At 35.3% G+C, this 18,742-nt stretch overlaps 1 protein-coding gene across 9 annotated transcripts in view; it reads left to right on the top strand.

Annotated features, from left to right (window-relative positions):
• Positions 1–18,742, top strand: part of DOCK7 (dedicator of cytokinesis 7) — a 208,257-nt gene that overhangs the window by 105,432 nt on the left and 84,083 nt on the right. For 6 of the 9 annotated variants that reach the window (XR_009493802.1, XR_009493804.1, XR_009493803.1 and 3 more), the window contains exons 21-27: positions 1,170–1,334; positions 3,040–3,209; positions 11,978–12,070; positions 13,274–13,363; positions 14,286–14,381; positions 17,240–17,380; positions 17,475–17,588. Coding sequence is in view for 2 of the 9 variants with exons in the window: in XM_005204517.5 (XP_005204574.1) it covers positions 1,170–1,334; positions 3,040–3,209; positions 11,978–12,070; positions 13,274–13,363; positions 14,286–14,381; positions 17,240–17,380; positions 17,475–17,588 (869 nt within the window). In the remaining 7 variants the exon portion in view is untranslated. 9 annotated transcript variants of the gene reach the window in all.

Below are 18,742 nucleotides of genomic sequence, written 5' to 3' on the forward strand. Positions count from 1 at the left end.
GCTGAGAAGGGACTAAAGTGGACCTAGTTTTGAGAAGGATGGTTTGTAGCAGCTACAGTGTTGTGCTGTGCTTAGTCGCTTAGTCGTGTCTGACTCTTTGCGACCCCATGGACTGCAGCCCTCCAGGCTCCTCTGTCCATGAGGATTCTCCAGGCAAGAATACTGGAATGAGTTGCCATACCCTCCTCCAAAATAGCTACGATAAGGAAAAGAAAAAGGAGTCAACCAGGAATACAGATAGGATTTCTAAAGCCTGCTTAGGTTTCTCTGTCTCTCTAGTCTCTGTCTCTCTAGTTTCTCTGTTTCTCCAGTCTCTCTTCTAGTACAGTATATGTAGATTAATCTTCCTAAATGACCACTCTGTCTGATTATTCCACTTTTAGGAAGACTTAATTGGCCTCATTATCTGTTCATAAATTCCTGTCTTGATGAAATAAATCATAAAATGTGAGGCTCTCTTGTTCAGAATAGCTGTTTAGGTTATCCATTTATTCACTGTGCTATCAGAATTTTCCAGTTTTTGCAAATTTCTTGTTATATACTGACTTGCATGGCTGAGTAGGTATTACTTAGCTTTGCATTTAATGTGCAGTGGTCTTACCTTATCCTGGTTTTCTACCCTTTTGTCCTTCCAATCCTTTTATAGATACTGTTTTCAGTTAAGTATCTTATGAGCTCTATTCATGTTAATATTTTCATAATCAACTTTTATTGTTAATTTTTATTTTTTAGGCAAAAGTAGTGTGCTTATTTTTAAGCAAAAGTAATGTGCTTAATATTTAGTTTCTCAGCGTCATCTTTAAAATGAGAAGTTACTTCTCAAAGGTTCTAACAAGATAGATTTTTTTCTTATCATGTACTTTGTATTGTTTTACAAAATGGTGGGTACCTGTTTGATGATTTTTTTTTTTTTGAGTAAGCAAAACCAGGTAATTTTCCTGTAAAATTAGTAAAATTATATTTTTCTCATTTTGTTGAGAGAAATATTTTTGTCCCAGTTAATATAATATCATAAATAGATACCATAAAATTAATGTCAAATATCATCTTAAACACTTAATGTGTGTAGTCATTATACTTAATGTATACAGTGGAGGTAAAGCTTTGATGTTTTATAACTTACAGTCTAAAAATGTTAGTGCAAAAAATATTTTCTTCCTTCTTAAAAGTTAATCTAGGTCAAGCATCATTTGAAGCTATGGCATCAATTATAAATCGGCTTCACAAAAACTTGGAAGGAAATCATGACCAGCATGGCAGAAACTGCCTTCTTGCATCATATATCTATTATGTTTTTCGGTTGCCAAATACTTACCCTAATTCCCCATCACCAGGTATTTTATTCTTTTTTACTATGAAACTATCTTGCATAGATTATGTGTTTATTGTTTATAAGCAGGACTGAAATAATCTTGAAGTGCATAGTGTGATGCGTTTATTCAACAACAAACATTTGTTGAATGCCTGCTGAGTGCCATGGACTATGCTAGCTACCGGAGTTAAAGGGATAAATAGGTTACATTTTAAAGCATCATTATTTGTACAGCTTCCTTTAATTTGAATTAGAGAGATCTTAGTTGAATTAATTTTTGGAAATGAACCTTGAAAATAACTTCTGTTTCTGGAAGCATTTCTCATTTCCTGTTAAGATAAATAGAATGTTATATTTGTCATTCAGAGTGTTATTGGACATTAAAGAAGAAATATGGTGGCCCAGTAGTTTCCTGAAAACCTTGTGAAACCTGCAGTGATATAAAGGATAATCCTCTAGAAAAGTTCTAGTCTCTTCATGGTCAATAAAATAATATAGCCTTTCTGGATACCAGAGCCCAAAGTCGTCACTTACTTGTGTTTTATATGATATTGGTGGTAGTGGTGGTAGGGGGATATCTGAGTGTTTGAATCACCCTTTAGTCATTTAGTTAGTTGGTTAATGATTATGTTGTACATACTTTTCAACCTGTTCACATATTTGTCTGTAAGAGTCATCACTCATCACTAGTGAAAATGGTAAGTGCCCTTTTTCAGCTATTTTCAGTGTTAACATAAATAATGATGACAAGAAATTCTGACATTCACTCGGAAAACTAGGTATAATAATTAAGTTATAGTGCATTTTATTAATTGTAAAAAGAGAACTGATTGACTTTCGTAATCTTGTTCATTGTTTCCTATCTTAATTTCTAAATTTGTCTCTGAGTATATAAGTGATTATGGACTATATGTAATGCTGCTCCGTTTACTGTTTCATTTAGTACACTATTAGAATTTCACAGATTTTGCAAAATGTCTTTTTCACATGCTGACCTGAAGACTATAAATTACTTAGTTGACAAGTGTATGTCATTTGCCGATATGACACTTAGAAAGATTTCATTAAATAAGAAATGAAGTTACATTTGTTGGGTACTTTATATTTATAGATCCTGGTTGAATGATGGTATCAGGCTTGATTTCAGACAGAAAAGGGGTTCTTTGCTTTTTTTGTATAACTTGGGCTCTTAGGAGAATTATCTTTATTTATGTATGTATGTTATAAAGATGCTATTTTGTTATAGTTAAAATTATCACTGATGAAGATAGAGATATAGCCATAGCTTCATTGAAGAGATACTGATGGTAAATTGGGTCTCCCTCTTCGTGACTTTGTATCAAGGGGCAGAGCAGGAGGGGGTGGGAAAAAAGGAAAAGATGTTAGCTGGAGCACTTTGGGTCCTAGATACCCTCATATATAAGTGAAATGATGTTTGTATATGTTTCTTATTACTGTTGTTTTTTATTCTATATGTAATACAAAATGTAGAAACATTGAAGAGATAATGGTTGTATTTATAATTCACAGGGTTTTGTCAGCTGCTGTAAAAAATTTATCTTTGTATAGCTCTCATGAGGTCTGGAGTGTTTTCTTGTTTCTACTATTTTCATTTAGAAATAAAAGCAATTTATTATCTTTATGGAATTTTATAAAGTGGAAGAGACTTTTTCAGGTCCTTTCCCGATTAACTGTTTAATTATGTGCTATTTTATATACAACTCTAGGTCCTGGGGGTTTGGGAGGATCAGTGCATTATGCCACAATGGCTAGATCTGCTGTGAGACCTGCAAGCCTTAATTTAAATCGTTCTCGGAGCCTTAGTAATAGTAATCCAGATATATCTGGAACTCCCACGTCCCCAGATGATGAAGTACGGTCAATCATCAGCAGTAAGGTAAACTGAAGATATACATCTATAGATTTGGTTTTCAGTTCATGAACAAATGAGAAATATCCAGTTGTTTTACTTTATTCTTAAAATGTATCTGAGTTAGTAGTAAGAATTTTAAAATATATTTGAATTAGTAATAAATGTTATGTTTCTCTTCTATCAGTGAACACATAAGTGATGTTTCTATTAATGTGCTTGCTATTACAAACTCGTTTGTGCACTATGCTTAAGAAAATCTGCCAAATTCAAAATTTGTCCGGAATGACTAGTCACATACAACTCATTGTCTGTCTGATCATCATGTGAAAATGGTTATATTGGTGTTCTACAGGGCTAAGAGACTGTGACTACTGTCCAGTGGGACCATATTACTGACTTGAAATATGAGTCTCACTTCTCTAAAAATATAAAAAATAATGATTAACAATTAATTGGTAATAGAGCTATATTTCACATGGAAAACTCTATGTAAGGTGCTCCGGGATTAGAAAAATGTGATTTAGTTAATCATGGTTAATGATTATTCCAAACAACAAGGGAGAGGTCGGCCAGTATAAGGTCCAGCCATATTTTATTTAAGCATCCATCCTTATTACCTCCCCCTCACATATACTTAAGGAACAAGTAGTCATTGCCTTACTATAATTAAAGTACAAAAATAACTCAGTTTGAAAATTAAAGTGGAAAAAAGAGCTGTAAGATTGAGGCCAAGTAATCATATTATGTTGTGTTTTGACCAAACCATCTTAAGTAGATTTTTTGCTATTGGAAAGGAGGAAGACACCATTGTTAATAGAATCATAGCCAATTTTTCTTTGGCATTTAGTCTCTTGATTGGGATATGAGAAAGAATTAGTAAATGTTCTGCAGTCTTGTGTTTAACTCTTAGTCTGAGCTATAATAGACATTTTAAAAAAAGGATCTGAGCTTGTTTGTTATGTGAAATACTTGGATATTGACCAAACACATCAGAATTACTAAAATCTATTCATACAGTTATAGAAATTTGCATTCAGAAATTTCCAGTAAACTTTATTACTGCTCATTTTAAAGTGTCTTTTAAGTAACTTTACTTTCTCACAGACCAAAAATATATTTTTAAAGTAATTTCTGGTCTGTGAGAAAGTGAAAAGAATATTTTGTAGCTTTTTAATTTAAAAAATAAATGTGAATTTCAATAATTTAAAGATCCAAATAGATGTTACTCTAATTAAACAAACTTCCACTTTTTGTGTTGTACAGATGTATTTACATGAATCCTGCGGAGTAATAATTCCTAATTGCTAAAGAGAAAGCTTTTCTCCCCCTACATATCTTTCCATGTCTAGGAAAAGGTTTTTTATCTTTGTCTTCATTCTTGATCTTTTCTCACTGTAATAGAAGTAACACTTAGCATAATTTACTGTAAGTACAGTTCTTCAGTAGAATGAATTCCGTTTGTGAATTATAAGAGATTTTCCTGTTAAAGCGCTATGCTGTGCTATGCTATGCTAAGTCGCTTCAGTCGTGTCCGACTCTGTGCGACCCCATAGACGGCAGCCCACCAGGCTCCCCTGTCCCTGGGAGCATTCTCCAAGCAAGAATACTGGAGTGGGTTGCCGTTTCCTTCTCCAATGCATGAAAGAGAAAAGTGAAAGTGAAGTCACTCAGTCGTGTCCAACTCTTAGCGACCCCATGGACTGCAGCCTACCAGGCTCCTCTGTCCACGGATTTTCCAGGCAAGAGTACTGGAGTGGGGTGCCATTGCCTTAGCGCTATAGATGCCATTTTCCTCAAGGTTCTACTTGTGAAACACCTTTTAATTTCTATAAGATTTAGCATAATTCTAGTGTTTTCCTTTAATATGATGTGTTAGATTATAACATCACGATTTAGAACAAAGATGTACATATATTGGAATGATTATTTGCCTTTTTTCAAGTGGTTCATAAAATGGGACATAATAATGATGTAAACTTGCTTCTGATATTGTGATATATGGAAACTTCTGAGAAAGCCATTATAAGATGAGACTTTTGTCTTATGACAGTATAGTGTTGTCCTAATCAAATTTTATTTAAATGTTTTTTCTGTGTTCTTTTTTTATTGCAAAATTTTTGATAGCTACCTTCATTTTGGCCTACCCTTTAGTCATAATCCCTAATAATAATGGTGTATAACTTTTATCTCATTGGAAAATTATAAGGAATCTGAAGTTTATTTATACCTACTCTTCATTTATTCTGATTCTGTTGACTTGGAAATTCAAGAAATTCTTTAATGACTTTTGTCTTTCGTGCTGCCTTAGCCATGGTCGTACCCTTGGTCTTGTCATGACGAATAACTTTAATCCTCATAATCTCAATTTCATGCATCTTATTCTCTAATCATTAGCTCATATTTTTCTGTCTAGTACCCCAACTCCAACAATTACTCTGCACCTCCAGTCACTTGATGGTAAGATATTTTTACTGTACCTCACCCTGTTAATGTTCTTTCATCCGGTTTAGCCAGCCCTAAATTCCATGAGCAGTCATTATAATTATTACCTTTATAAACAGGCCTCAGTTCCCTTATCTTTCTCTCACTTCATTTTACTTGCTTAATCCAAACCTCAAACTGTAGTTGAATTTCGTTGACTGCCTATGCTGCTAAACATGATTTGAGAAATACCATGACTGGTCTTATTTGAAATTAAAGGCTCCCTTGAGGTTAAGAGAACCCTTAATGCTGTCAAGCAATTGTAGTATATTTCTTTATTCCATTTTTCTTTCCCATTGTCCCAGAAAAACGTTATGTGCTTTGTACCTCAGATCCTCTAACAGCTCCCCACCAGTCCTCACTTTATCTCCTACTTCATTAACAAAATTGAGGTCATTAGAGGAAAACTTTTTTAACCTTTGACCATCACATCTCCGTAACCACCACCATCTACTACTACCTACTACTAATATGTCTGTCATAGATGACCTGCCCATTTCTTTAAGCCCATTCCCTCTGTTTGTATACAACCTTCCATCCCCTTTCACCTACTCAGGATCCTCACTCCAACAGTGTTTATCCTCTCCTACATCTTCAGTTTCTCCCCATCTACTAAATCATCCCATCCACGTACAGGCATGCTATTATTTCTCCAGTTAAAATTTTTTTTTCTCTAGTATTTCTTCTAGTAGCTTCTTTACCATTTCTCTTCTACCTTTTATAGAATTACTTAAAAGAATTTTCTATACTTGCTGTCTTCAATTCATTTATTCTTGTTCTTTAACTCTCATTTGTTTGTTGTTGTTTAGTTGTTGAGTCATATCCAACCCTGCTCCGACCCCATGTACAGCAACCCACCAGGCTCCTCTCTCCATGCGACTTCCCAGGCAAGAATACTGGAGTGGGTTGCTATTTCCTTCCCTCAGGGGATCTTCCCCACACAGAGATAGAACTCATGTCAAGTGCAATGGCAGGTGGGTTCCTTACTACTGAGTCTCCAGGGAAGCCCTTAACTCTCATTACCCTACTTCAAACATATTTCTTTGATCTTCCACGCATCAGTTCAGTTCAGTCACTCAGTCATGTCCGACTCTTTGCGACCCCATGAATTGCAGCATACCAGGCCTCCCTGTCCATCACCAACTCCCGGAGTTCACTCAAACTCATGTCCATCGAGTTGGTGATGCCATCCAGCCATCTCATCCTTTGTTGTCCCCTTCTCCTCTTGCCCCCAATCCCTCCCAGCATCAGGGTCTTTTCAAATAAGTCAACACTTCACATCAGGTAGCCAAAGTATTGAAGTTTCAGCTTCAGCATCAGTCCTTCCAATGAACACCCAGGACCGATCTCCCTTAGGATGGACTGGTTGGATCTCCTTGCAGTCCAAGCGACTCTCAAGAGTCTTCTCCAACACCACAGTTCAAAAGCATCAATTCTTCGGTGCTCAGCTTTCTTCACAGTCCAACTCTCACATCCATACATGACCCCTGGAAAAGCCCTTTGAATGCTCTCAGGGCTCTCCAGGCACTCCATATTCTTAAATCTGATGGTTGAGCCTCAACACTTGACCTACTTTACCTTATGTGCATGTGTGCTCAGTTGCTCACATGTGTCTGACTCTGCGATCCCATGGTTGTAGCCTTCTAGGCTCTTCTGTCCATGGGATTTTCCAGGAGTGGAGTGGAGTGGATTGCCATTTTCTTCTGCAGGGGATTGAACCCGCATCTCCTGCATTGGCTGTGCTGTGTGTTGAGTCCTTCAGTTGTTTCTGACTTTTTGTGACCCCATGGACTGTAGCCTATCAGGCTGTTCTGTCCATGGGGATTCTCCAGGCAAGAATACTGGAGTGGGTTGCTGTGCCCTCCTCCAGGGATATTCCCGACCCAGGTCTTCTGCATTGCATGTGGTTTCTTGACCATCTGAGCCACCAGAGAAACCCATGAGTACTGGAGTGGTAGTCTATCCCTTCTCCAGAGGATCTTCCCAGCCCAGGAATTGAATTGGGGTCTCCTGCATTGCCGGCAGATTCTTTACTAGCTGAGCTACTAGGGAAGCCACTGAGCCACTATCTTACGGCAGCTTTGACACAGTAATTCTCCTTGTTGATTTATTCTATTTAATTGGTTTGTAGGGCACTACACTCTCTTGATTTCCCTCTGTACTTATTATACCTGCTTAATCTCCTTTGTAGATTTTTTTTTTTTCCTGATCTCTTAATTTGGAAGTGCCCCAGGTTTCTAGTCCTCTTGTCTTATTTTCCTTTCTCTCTTCACTCCCTGACTTGGTGATCTTATGAAGTCCAGTTGTTCTAAGTATCATTATATTGTGATAGTTAACAAAAATTACATTTCAGATCTCTCTCTAGAATTCTAAATCTCTCTCTGGAATTCTAAACTCAGCTGCATTTTTAAAACCCTTTTGTTCAGATTTGCATATGTTAAAAGTAGAGCCACTTCCTACCACCTCTAATACTACCATTTGGTCTGAATTACCATCATCTTAAAGATGGTTTCTGTGCTTTCAGCCTATACTCACTTCACACAGTAGCAGCCAGAATGCTGCTTTAAAAGCTTAAATCACAAACAAACAAAACATAAGTTGGATTATGTCATTTCTCTGAGCAAGATCCTATGACTAACTCCCCTACTTCCCTAAGTCTTTACACCGAGGACTGCCTTCTCCACGGGGTCTTCTCTGACCAGCTTATTTAAGTGTCTAAATGTGTCTTTCTCCTCAGCCTTGTGTCACGGATTTCTCATCCCTTACTCTGTTTCTTTGACTGATAACATTGTCTACTTTTAATGTAGCAAATATAAATTAGTTACCTATTATGTTTATTTTCAGTGTTTATCTCCTTTGATTATAGAGTATAAGCTCATGAAGGCAGAGATATTTCTTCACTGATGTATCTAAAGTAGGTATAATGTCCAGCATATGGAAGGTGCTCAAAAGATCTTTATCCAATGAAAGAATGTTAGTAACCATTGAGTATCTCTACCAAGAGTAAACAACTTAAAAAAAATAAGTTATGCTTTTGTTTGCCTCCTTGCTAGCAAGATTAATTAAATGCTTAAACATTTTAAGAAATTTAGTTTTATGAATGTTTCAGTTAGACTTCATTTCCTAATACAAAATGTGAAGCTACTAAAATTAAAAAATACTATAAACAGGCTTTTGTTACTCTAGTGTCTATAAAACCATACTTTTGAGACTTTTCATAATTGTTTGACACAACTGATCTTTCTTTATCCTAGCAATGTTCTTTTAACAATCAGTTATGTTAATACTAATATATGGTTACATCAGGTTTGAACTTCATTGCTTTTAGTCAGTCAAATTCCAGAGCAATTTTACATTGATAATTAGTTTCTTTCTAATGTATTGTCTCCTACTTTTTCATTTAGTTTTCAAACATTGAGAACTTACTGTGTGCATAGCTTACTAAACCCACTACGCTGACGGTTTGTGGGTATAAAGCCAAATCTTTGTATTAAAACATGAGTATTGATGGCAAGTGAAATTGACTTGTTCAGGGAAGGAGCCTGTCTGCGTCTAAGGGACAAAACAATAAGATTACAGAGATTTGGCAAAAACAGAGCAAAAACACTTTCATGCACATGCACACACATTTGGTTAATCTCTTCTGCTACTGGAGATCCATAAATATAGTTACTATATTTGTAAATATCAGTGATGAATTTGTTTAACTGAAGGCTGTTCTATATAATTCTTAACTTTATGACATTTAAATTATGGAAATAATTTGCTTTACAAATAAATTGGCTACCAGTTTTCTTTAAATAGTTAGCTTTGACTGGATGTGATTATAACTGTTCAGAGTCTCAGTATTGTGAATATAATATATAATTAATGGTACAAACAGGGTTATTGTTTATTCTCACATTACGTATTCGTACATGTCTTAAAGGAAATTGTTAAGCAAGAGGTTAAAAAGTTAACTTGTGTACAACAAAGTTACTGGTTTTCTTTTTGTAGAAATTTGTGGTAGGGAGAGCACAGTTGTTTTTGTTATTAAAATAATATTAAAAACTTTGTTATTAAATAATATTAAAAATAATATTTTGTTATTTTTGTAGCATAGGTAGTGACATAATTTGAGAGACTGAAAGTTTTTGTTTTAATTTATCTGAAAAGCATACTGTGTGCTGATTTGCTTTTATTTGAAATAATATAATGAAGTTCTGAGAAGTCTCTATAGGGGTATTTTATTTTAAACAAACTTACTGATTAAATAATTCTATAGTATTTGAGTATTGCCCAATTTACTTTGCTAGGAAGCGTTAAAAACATTAGGGCAAGTTTTTATTAAAACTATTTTTTAAGAATTTTCTATATTTGAGGCATTACATTCAGTGATTTACTTCCATTATTTAATTTGATCTTTACAGTCTGAAGGAGACACATCATTATTCCTATTTTGTAGCTAAGAAACTGAAAAAGAGATTAGGTAATTTACCTTAGATTTTGCAATTAGTAAGCAGCAGAACCTGCATTTCAACTTTAACTCATCTTACACATTCAGTGTCAAAAATGAGGGGAAATAGGTAGTTACTGTATCATCATGTGAACTTCTCTGTATTTTTGGAAAAAAAATAGAGAAAAAAGGAGGGGAAATATTCTCCCTCTAAACATAAGCCTTTGAGAGCTAGTAGTTTGTCTTCCCTCCTCCCCGCTCCCCTCCCTTCCTCCCCTCTCTCTTTCCCTCCCTCTTCCTTCACTCTCCTCTTTCCTGCAATATCAGTGCATAGGCCTCACCTTCAGAGATTCTTATTTGACTGCTTAGAGGTAGGGCCCTGCACATGTGTTGTGGTGGTTGTCCTTAACCTTCCCAAGTGATACTAGTGTCTACATAGACTTGATTACCATTGTTTACTCTTTGTTTTCTTTTACCTGTCCTCTTTGGTGCTTTCTGTCTGGGCTCATACTCAGCCCTAATATTTTTACTTGGCTTCTCTTGTGTTGTCTCCAGCAGTCCTCTAAAAAATCTCTTATAACTTGTTCAGTTCCATTGGCAGATTTCCAGGGCCCAGCCCAGATTACTGAATCAGGATTGCTCGAGGGAGGGCCCAGAATCTGAATTTTACAATTCAAATAGATTGATCAGGTTTAAGAAACTGAATTAAAGCCCCAGTTCCCTTTTTGTTGTTCACTTAGTCATGTCCGACTCTGTGACCCCATGGACTGCAGCACTCCAGGCTTCTCCGTCCTTCACCATTTCCCAGAGTTTGCTCAAACTCATGTCCATTGAGTCGATGATGCCATCCAGTTCCCTTTACCTAGGGTCATAATAACCTCTTTCAGAGAAGATAGACATAATTCACTTGTGAAAGTGAAAGTGAAGTCCCTTAGTCGTGACTCTTTGCGACCTCACGGACTGACTGACTAGCCTACCAGGCTCCTCTATCCATGGGATTTTCCAGGCAAGAATACTGGAGTGGGTTGCCATTTCCTTCTCCAGGGGATCTTCCCGACCCAGGGATTGAACCCAGGTCTCTTGCATTGTAGGCAGACGCTTTACCGTCTGAGCCACCAGGGAAGTCACTTGTAGTCATACATATTAAAATTAACTTCAAATTGATGATAGTGATGATGAAGATGCAGATCTTACAGACAGCCCCAGCATAAGGTTTTTTCTTACAGTTTTTGTATAAAATACTAACTATGATTATGTTTACTTTCAACAAGCACAATAAGACTGAAGACAACTCCAAATCTACTATCATTTTTAGGAAGGAGCATATATTGGGCATCTTTTTTTCTTCCTTAATTTTTGCCTAATTTTTCTTATTGGTCCCTAAAAGAGAGTGAAAGAGGAGGCAAGTTCAAATATAATTATGGAGTATTGCTGCACAGACATTTTCAGTTGATGACAGATGGAGTAAAATTTAAAGTCTTTTAAACAAGAATGGAATGTTCTTCTTCTTTGATTTCTTTTAAACCTCAGTTAGGTTTAGAGGAAATTGTTTGCTGCTAGCTTGTATCATCTTTAAAGAGAGTTTGGGGGGGATGGTTGCTGTGGGAACTTTGTTGATAGTTAAAGTTGATCCTTTTATATAAAGAGAAATTACCATTAAATACTATGCTTAATTTTCATTGTGATTTTTAAAAAATTACCATGTAATAAGATGATTTTGATTAACTAATATTCTATAGATGCCTAAAAATTTTGGTTGCTTTAACAGTACTAATTAAAAACATGTTTGCATTGGAAAGTCTGGATTTCTTTAAGAATATAGCATGCCACATGTAATATTTCTTTCCTTTCCAACTGCTTTCTATTATATGCTTAGGGTTTAGATCGCTCCAATTCCTGGGTTAACACTGGTGGTCCAAAAGCTGCCCCATGGGGATCCAACCCCAGTCCAAGTGCAGAATCAACACAGGTGGTGTTTATGTTAGAGGTTTCTTTTTTGGCTGCTGATGTTTCCCTTTAGAACGTTACTTCTTAGTATATACTATGATTTCAGTGGCTTGCTTTTTAATCATTAAAAAGTGTGTTTTTTGTTTACTTAGCACATTTTCCAACTGCTATGCATGAATACCACCAATTGCACCAGTAATACTCTCCTTTCCTGTTTCCTGTCTCCTCCTTCCTTCGTTGTACACCCCATTGATGTTTCAGTGCCTGCTGCTTATGTAATTGATGGCTTTGATAACAGTTTCTACCCTCGGGGTACCACATCTTCAGGAAGAATTAAAATAAAAAAAATTTTGTGTGGAAAAAACCTGACAGTTTTTCATTTGCTTTTGGTTTAAAGTGTAGCTATTGTATCATTCTCCTTTAGCATTTATTATCTTGTCATTTTCTTCATAATCACTGACTAGAAATGTTGTTAATAAGCTGAAAGTAAATACGAACAGTATATGATCCCCATGCTGTAAGATTAAGTACCAGAAACAAAAATCTGTTTTAATCTGTGCTGTGTTGCAAAGTATGAAGTTTGTTGTAACTTCTTTGTACTAGGTTTTGCTTACTTTAGTCTAGTTGCTTGATAGCTAATACTGCATGATTCCTCAAAATATACTTCTCACCTGTGTGCTGGCTTTAGAGGAAGATGCTCTCTCTCATTCTTGAGGGAAAAATTTAATTGCAAATTCATTATTATAAATGATTTATATTTAATATAGTATATGGCAGATCTGAATCATAATTTTTGATGATAGTGAAACATAAAAGAAGCCATTCTAAACTTTTAATTTTTTAAATTAAATATAAAATTCTTGATTTCTCTTTTTGGTCTGAGACCAGTGAGAAGTATGTTTTTACTTTTTGCATTTTCTTACTAGATACATGCATGTGTATATATCACAGAGATAAAAGTTTCATTCTTTGCAGCACTCTCAATTTATATAATCATTAAAATATTTACCTTTTAAGGATAAAATATATAGAAGCCATTTTGATACTTCTAATACATTGTCATTAAACCAACTTAAATGGTGAAAATGGGATGAGCAATAAAATAGATGGTTGTTGAAACCACAGTAAAGCTCTATTTAAAAAATTATAGGTAATCCTTGAGGTGCAAAGTCATTCACAGCAGACTTTAATGTTATCTCGTCATTCATTCATCTTCACTCCATAGGCTATGGATCGAAGTTGTAATCGTATGTCTTCGCACACAGAGACGTCAAGTTTCTTACAAACATTAACGGGACGCTTACCAACTAAAAAGGTAGATTCATATGAAGACAATTCATATAGGGGGAAAATAATTCCAACATAACCAGAACAAGATGTTAAAATAATTGGATTGCTTTTAAAGATACATTTGAGCAAGCATTGCTTGTCTGATGCCTTTTTGGGCATGCCTTTCCATTGCAGGCCCTTTTACATTATTATAATGCTTATATCTTTGTGGATGAATATTTTTAGTTTAGTGACTTAAATTTGATCATCAAATTTTAGTACCAAAAAGTTGTATCAACTCTTAATTCTGTTTCTGTAACTTGCTTCTGTTTTGTGTTTTAAATCTCCAGGGAAAGGAAGATGAGTTAGAAAAATTATCACTCTTAGTAAGATATGTTGATTTGCTTCCCTTATGCACAGTTTTGTTAGTCCTTTTTCATAATATACACTATTTTGCAAATGCTTTGTATGCATATCCATTATAAGGCAGGAAATTTCTGCTGTTTTAATAAAATGACTTTAAATACCTGAGACCTTGAAAATTGATGGCTGATATCAAAGTTTAAATTTTTAAAGGTATTTCCTAAATTGTACCAGCAAAGTTCATGAATGTATTTGCATATGTTGAAATATATATGTAAGACAAAAGCCAGATTTTATTGTAGCTGTGAGCTTTCGGTCTAGTTTCTGTTTGCAGGTACAATTTAGGAGGCTCTTTCCCACCTGTCCTTTTAAAATTACATTTTACTGCAAGATAACATGTAATTTTTTCAGCTGTTCAACATGCCACTGTCTTACATGTATAAATAGCCGTTTCGTTAATGGGTGTCCTCACTGCATCGTTGAATGGTTCACATGCCTTATTTTGCTTATCCTCATTATATCTTCATTTGTATTTGCATTATTATTTGATTTGTGTTATCAGCAGACCTGGCATTGATAATAACTTTGGATTTACTTCTGGATAGCTTTTTCATGAGGAGCTGGCTTTGCAGTGGGTTGTTTGCAGTGGCAGCGTTCGGGAATCAGCTTTGCAACAAGCCTGGTTCTTTTTTGAGTTAATGGTGAGCAAACTAAACACATTTTGTAATACTGTTTTCCTTATTGAATAATTTTGTGTTGGCTCATTATTACTGCCCTAGAAATCTTTCTCTGTTGTCCATGTTACGGTTTTACATGTGCCTCCAAAGAAAAATTATGTTTGCTATATCTCTAAATAACACTGTGGATAATCAGCACTATTTAGATGGAGTTATAAAGTTAATTTTAAGTCTGTTTTTAGGAATAGTTGGAGAAGCTAGCTATCTTTTTTGGAGAAGGAAATGGCAATCCACTCCAGTGTTCTTGCCTGGAGAATCCCAGGGACGGGGGAGCCTGTTGGGCTGCTGTCTATGGGGTCACACAGAGTCGGCCACGACTGAAGCGACTTAGCAGCAGCAGCAGCAGCTATCTTTTTAACCTGTGATACATTCAGTCTTAGTCCAAACATACTAGTGTATAATGGCAATACCAGATAAAAAGAGCTTTATAGATACCTACTACTTTTATGGCTAGAAAGCTCTTAAAATGGTGAAAGCTCTTAAAAGGGAAACGGTGGTTACAGACAAAAAACAACAATAATTTTTTCTTAATTCAGTAAATGATATTAAAAACAAATAAATGAATTAATATTTTTGTAAATATTTATACACACAACATAAACACATATATACATAAAAGCAATGTACATACACACACCATGTGGTCAGACCTATGGCCTAGGGATTATCGAGGCACAGAGAGACTAAGATCTTGTTTAAGTGTACATAGCTTGTAGACAGCAGACCTCTGATTCAGACTCAGGTATTCTAGCACTCAGGCCCTTCCTCTCTATCTATAGAAAGGTGAAAAAGTTTCACTTGTTCTTTTTACATAATTTTCTTTCAAAAATTATGTAAAATAATAAGAAACAAGAGCAAAACAACAAAAAAAGATAGAAAAGAAACAATGGAGGTTCTAGAGTATGCCACTCACAGTCATTCTCAGTATTGAATTAAAACTAAATGAGGTATTATTTCACACCAGTCAGAATGGCCATTATTAAAAAGTCTACAAGTGATAAATGCTGGAGAGAGTGTGGAGAAAAGGAAACCCTCCTACACTGTGGGTGGGAATGTAATTTGGTGTGGCTACTATGAAAAACAGTATGAAGTTTCCTTAAAAAACTAAAACTAGAGTTGCCCTGTGATCTAGCAACCTCACTCCTGGACATGTTATCTGGAGAAAACTCTTATTTGAAAAGATACATGCACCCAAATGTTCATAGCAGCGCTATTTATAGTAGCCAAGACATGGAAGCAACTAAAGTGTCCGTGTCGACAGATGAATGGATAAAAAAGAGAATTTTCAAAAAAAAAAAAAAAGAGAGAATTTTCTAGGCAAAGAGTACTGGAGTGGGTTGCCATTTCCTTCTCCAATAGATACACAATAGAATACTATTGTATTCTAGTATAAGTATAAAAAAGAACTAAATAAAAGAATTAAATAATGCCATTTGCAGCAATATAGATGCACCTAGAGATTACCATACTAAATAAAGTAAGTCAGAAAGTTAAATATCATATGATATCACTTATTTGTGGAATCTAAAATATGCTACAAATCAACTTATTTACAAAACTGAAACAGACTCAGAGGTAGAAAAGAAACTTAGAGTTATCAAAAAGGAAAGGGGATGGGAGAGGGATAAATTAGGAGTTTCTGATTAGCAGATACAAACTGCTATATATAAAGTAGATGAATAACACAGTCCCACTGTATAGCACAGGGAGCTATATTCAGTATCCTGAAGTAAACCATAATGGAAAAAAATATGAAAAAGAATGTATACAAAACTAAATCATTTGGCTGTAACGAGAAACTAACACAACATTATAAATCAACTATACTTCAGAAAAAGTTTTTTTTTTTCCCTTAAAAAGACATTTCTTCTTGAGATTTGCTTTTCAGCAAAAAAATAAATCAGGGACCATATGTTAGTGATAGGTAACACATTTTTTCCCCCTGAGACTAAACATCAAATTGTAATTCATGTGCTTTTAATATAAGATCAATAGCCTTATATGTATGTTCGGATTTCTTGAAACACAAAATAGTCAAAATGGTACAGTTTGACTTGTTTCTACTCTTTACCAACTGTAAAATCTTGTCATTAATTTCCCTGAATTTAAAATTCTTTACTGTACACACTGTGATAAGAATTTATGTCTAAAAGTGTTTTGTAAATTGAAATTACTTTGATTTTTATCTAGCATTTTAATCTTAATATGTATTCATCATGCCACGGGATGCTAAGTGCTAAAGATACTACATGCAGTCAAGATTTCTGATCACTCAAAGCTACCAGTTGCAGGGGACATGGAATGGCACAGTTGCTGAGTCTTAGAAAGATTTGACTTAAAGTAATTTCAAAGGATGAAAATTTTTTTCTGTTGACATACCCAGAATTTTTTTCCCATTGATAGCCAGAATAGTTTTATGAAGGTGTTACAGAGATTGAGTTGTATGTTGTTTGATACTTCTTTACAACATACAAAATATTGTAGGGAACTTTTTCATTATCTTTGAGGAGTTAAGAGTATTTTAGCCTTCTATTAAATCATGTGGTATATTGACAGAAATGACCCTAAAGTTTAGGGTTCTGTAACTGCTAGTTACACCCATAAGAACTGCTCTATGGCACAGGGAGCTCAGCTTGGTGCTCTGTGATGACCTAGATCGGTGGGATGGAGTGAGGTGAGGGGAGGTCCAAGACAGAGGGGATATATGTATACGTATAGCTGATCAACTTCCTTGTACAGCAGACTAACACAACATTGTAAAACAATTATATTTCAATTTTTTAAAAAAGGAAATTGAACTAATGGCTTATTTCTTTTTTCAGGTAAAGAGCATGGTGCATCATTTATACTTTAATGATAAACTCGATGCGCCAAGGAAGACTCGTTTTCCAGAACGTTTCATGGATGACATTGCTGCTCTTGTTAGCACAATTGCTAGTGATATAGTTTCACGGTTTCAGAAGGTAATGATAACTTACTTTTAAAAACTAAGTCAGTCTTTCAGGCACACATTAAACTACCATACTTTTGTTTTTCTTTTTTCATTTTGTTTCCCAGGACACAGAAATGGTTGAGAGACTCAACACAAGCCTTGCATTTTTTCTCAATGATCTCTTGTCTGTTATGGACAGAGGATTTGTCTTTAGCCTTATAAAGACCTGCTATAAACAGGTAAAGTATAATTAGTAATGAAATAATTTAAATTCTGTGTTTGCTCTTTAAGGGCTAGAGCTAAGAAACTTTCATGAACACATTTATATAGTGATATTTTTTTAAAGTGTTATATTTATTAGTAAGGCAAAAATAAATCACATTTATCAGTTCATAGAACTATGGCAAGCTGCTATCAGTAGAGCCATCTTTTCCTTGAGTTTTCCTGGCCCACTCATGACTCTTTAATTCCCATTTAGAAGTATACCATCAAGTCAGTAGTCTATATGTAAAACAGCCCCAGGTTGCCATGCCAGAGTAGCATTTTTACTGAATGAACAGCTAACCCAACCTTTTCTAGCTTATGTGATTTTTAAAGCAGTTGCATTTTGCTGTGTATTCCTCATGATGAAGCCCTAGACATTGTAGAGTTTAGAATCGTGGGCAGATGTTTACCCAAGTCTAAAATACCACCATCTTGCCTTTTCTAAACTAAAAGTATCCTGGAACTTGTCTACAAACAGCTGGTTTTGTGTTAAAATTTTCAGCTGATTAATGAAACCTGGCTTTTAGAAGACATTAGTTATTTGTCCTGGTAGACCATTTGGGTAGTAAGTTATATAATCATCCTAGAATTGCCTTTTAAGGCCGCTTTAAAAATATACAGGTCTCTTGTGTCCCATCCCAGCATTACTGAGGAGTTTGAATCTGGTGGTAGGGTGGGGAGTGTGGGAAACAGTGCTTGTAAAGTACTTCCCTGCTGGTCCACAGATTAATTTAGGGGAACTACTGGTTTAAAATGCTATTTGGCAGTCTACTTAGAATTTTGAAAATCTGTTCAATTGGATGCCATTATTGTGTGTATCTTTCTTTTTTGGCTGAGCCATGCATCATGTGGGATCTTTCCTGACTGGGGATTGAATCCGTGCCCTGTATATTGGGAGCCTGGAGTCTTAACCTCTGGACCACCAGGGAAATCCCTGTTCTGTTTTTTAATAGAGAAGTTGAAACTGCATGGGCACTGATCTGTTGGCAAGTATTTGCCACACAATGTATTATTCGTAATGTTTCCCTTGAAATTTCATGTATTATTGCTCTCAAAACCTGTCCTGTCTTTATTCTTTATTAACCTCCTACATTTGCCACACATTAAGCTGGACTCTAGGGATGCTAAA

Source organism: Bos taurus, chromosome 3, assembly GCF_002263795.3.
Source record: "Bos taurus isolate L1 Dominette 01449 registration number 42190680 breed Hereford chromosome 3, ARS-UCD2.0, whole genome shotgun sequence".
Taxonomy (NCBI): Eukaryota; Metazoa; Chordata; class Mammalia; order Artiodactyla; family Bovidae; genus Bos; species Bos taurus.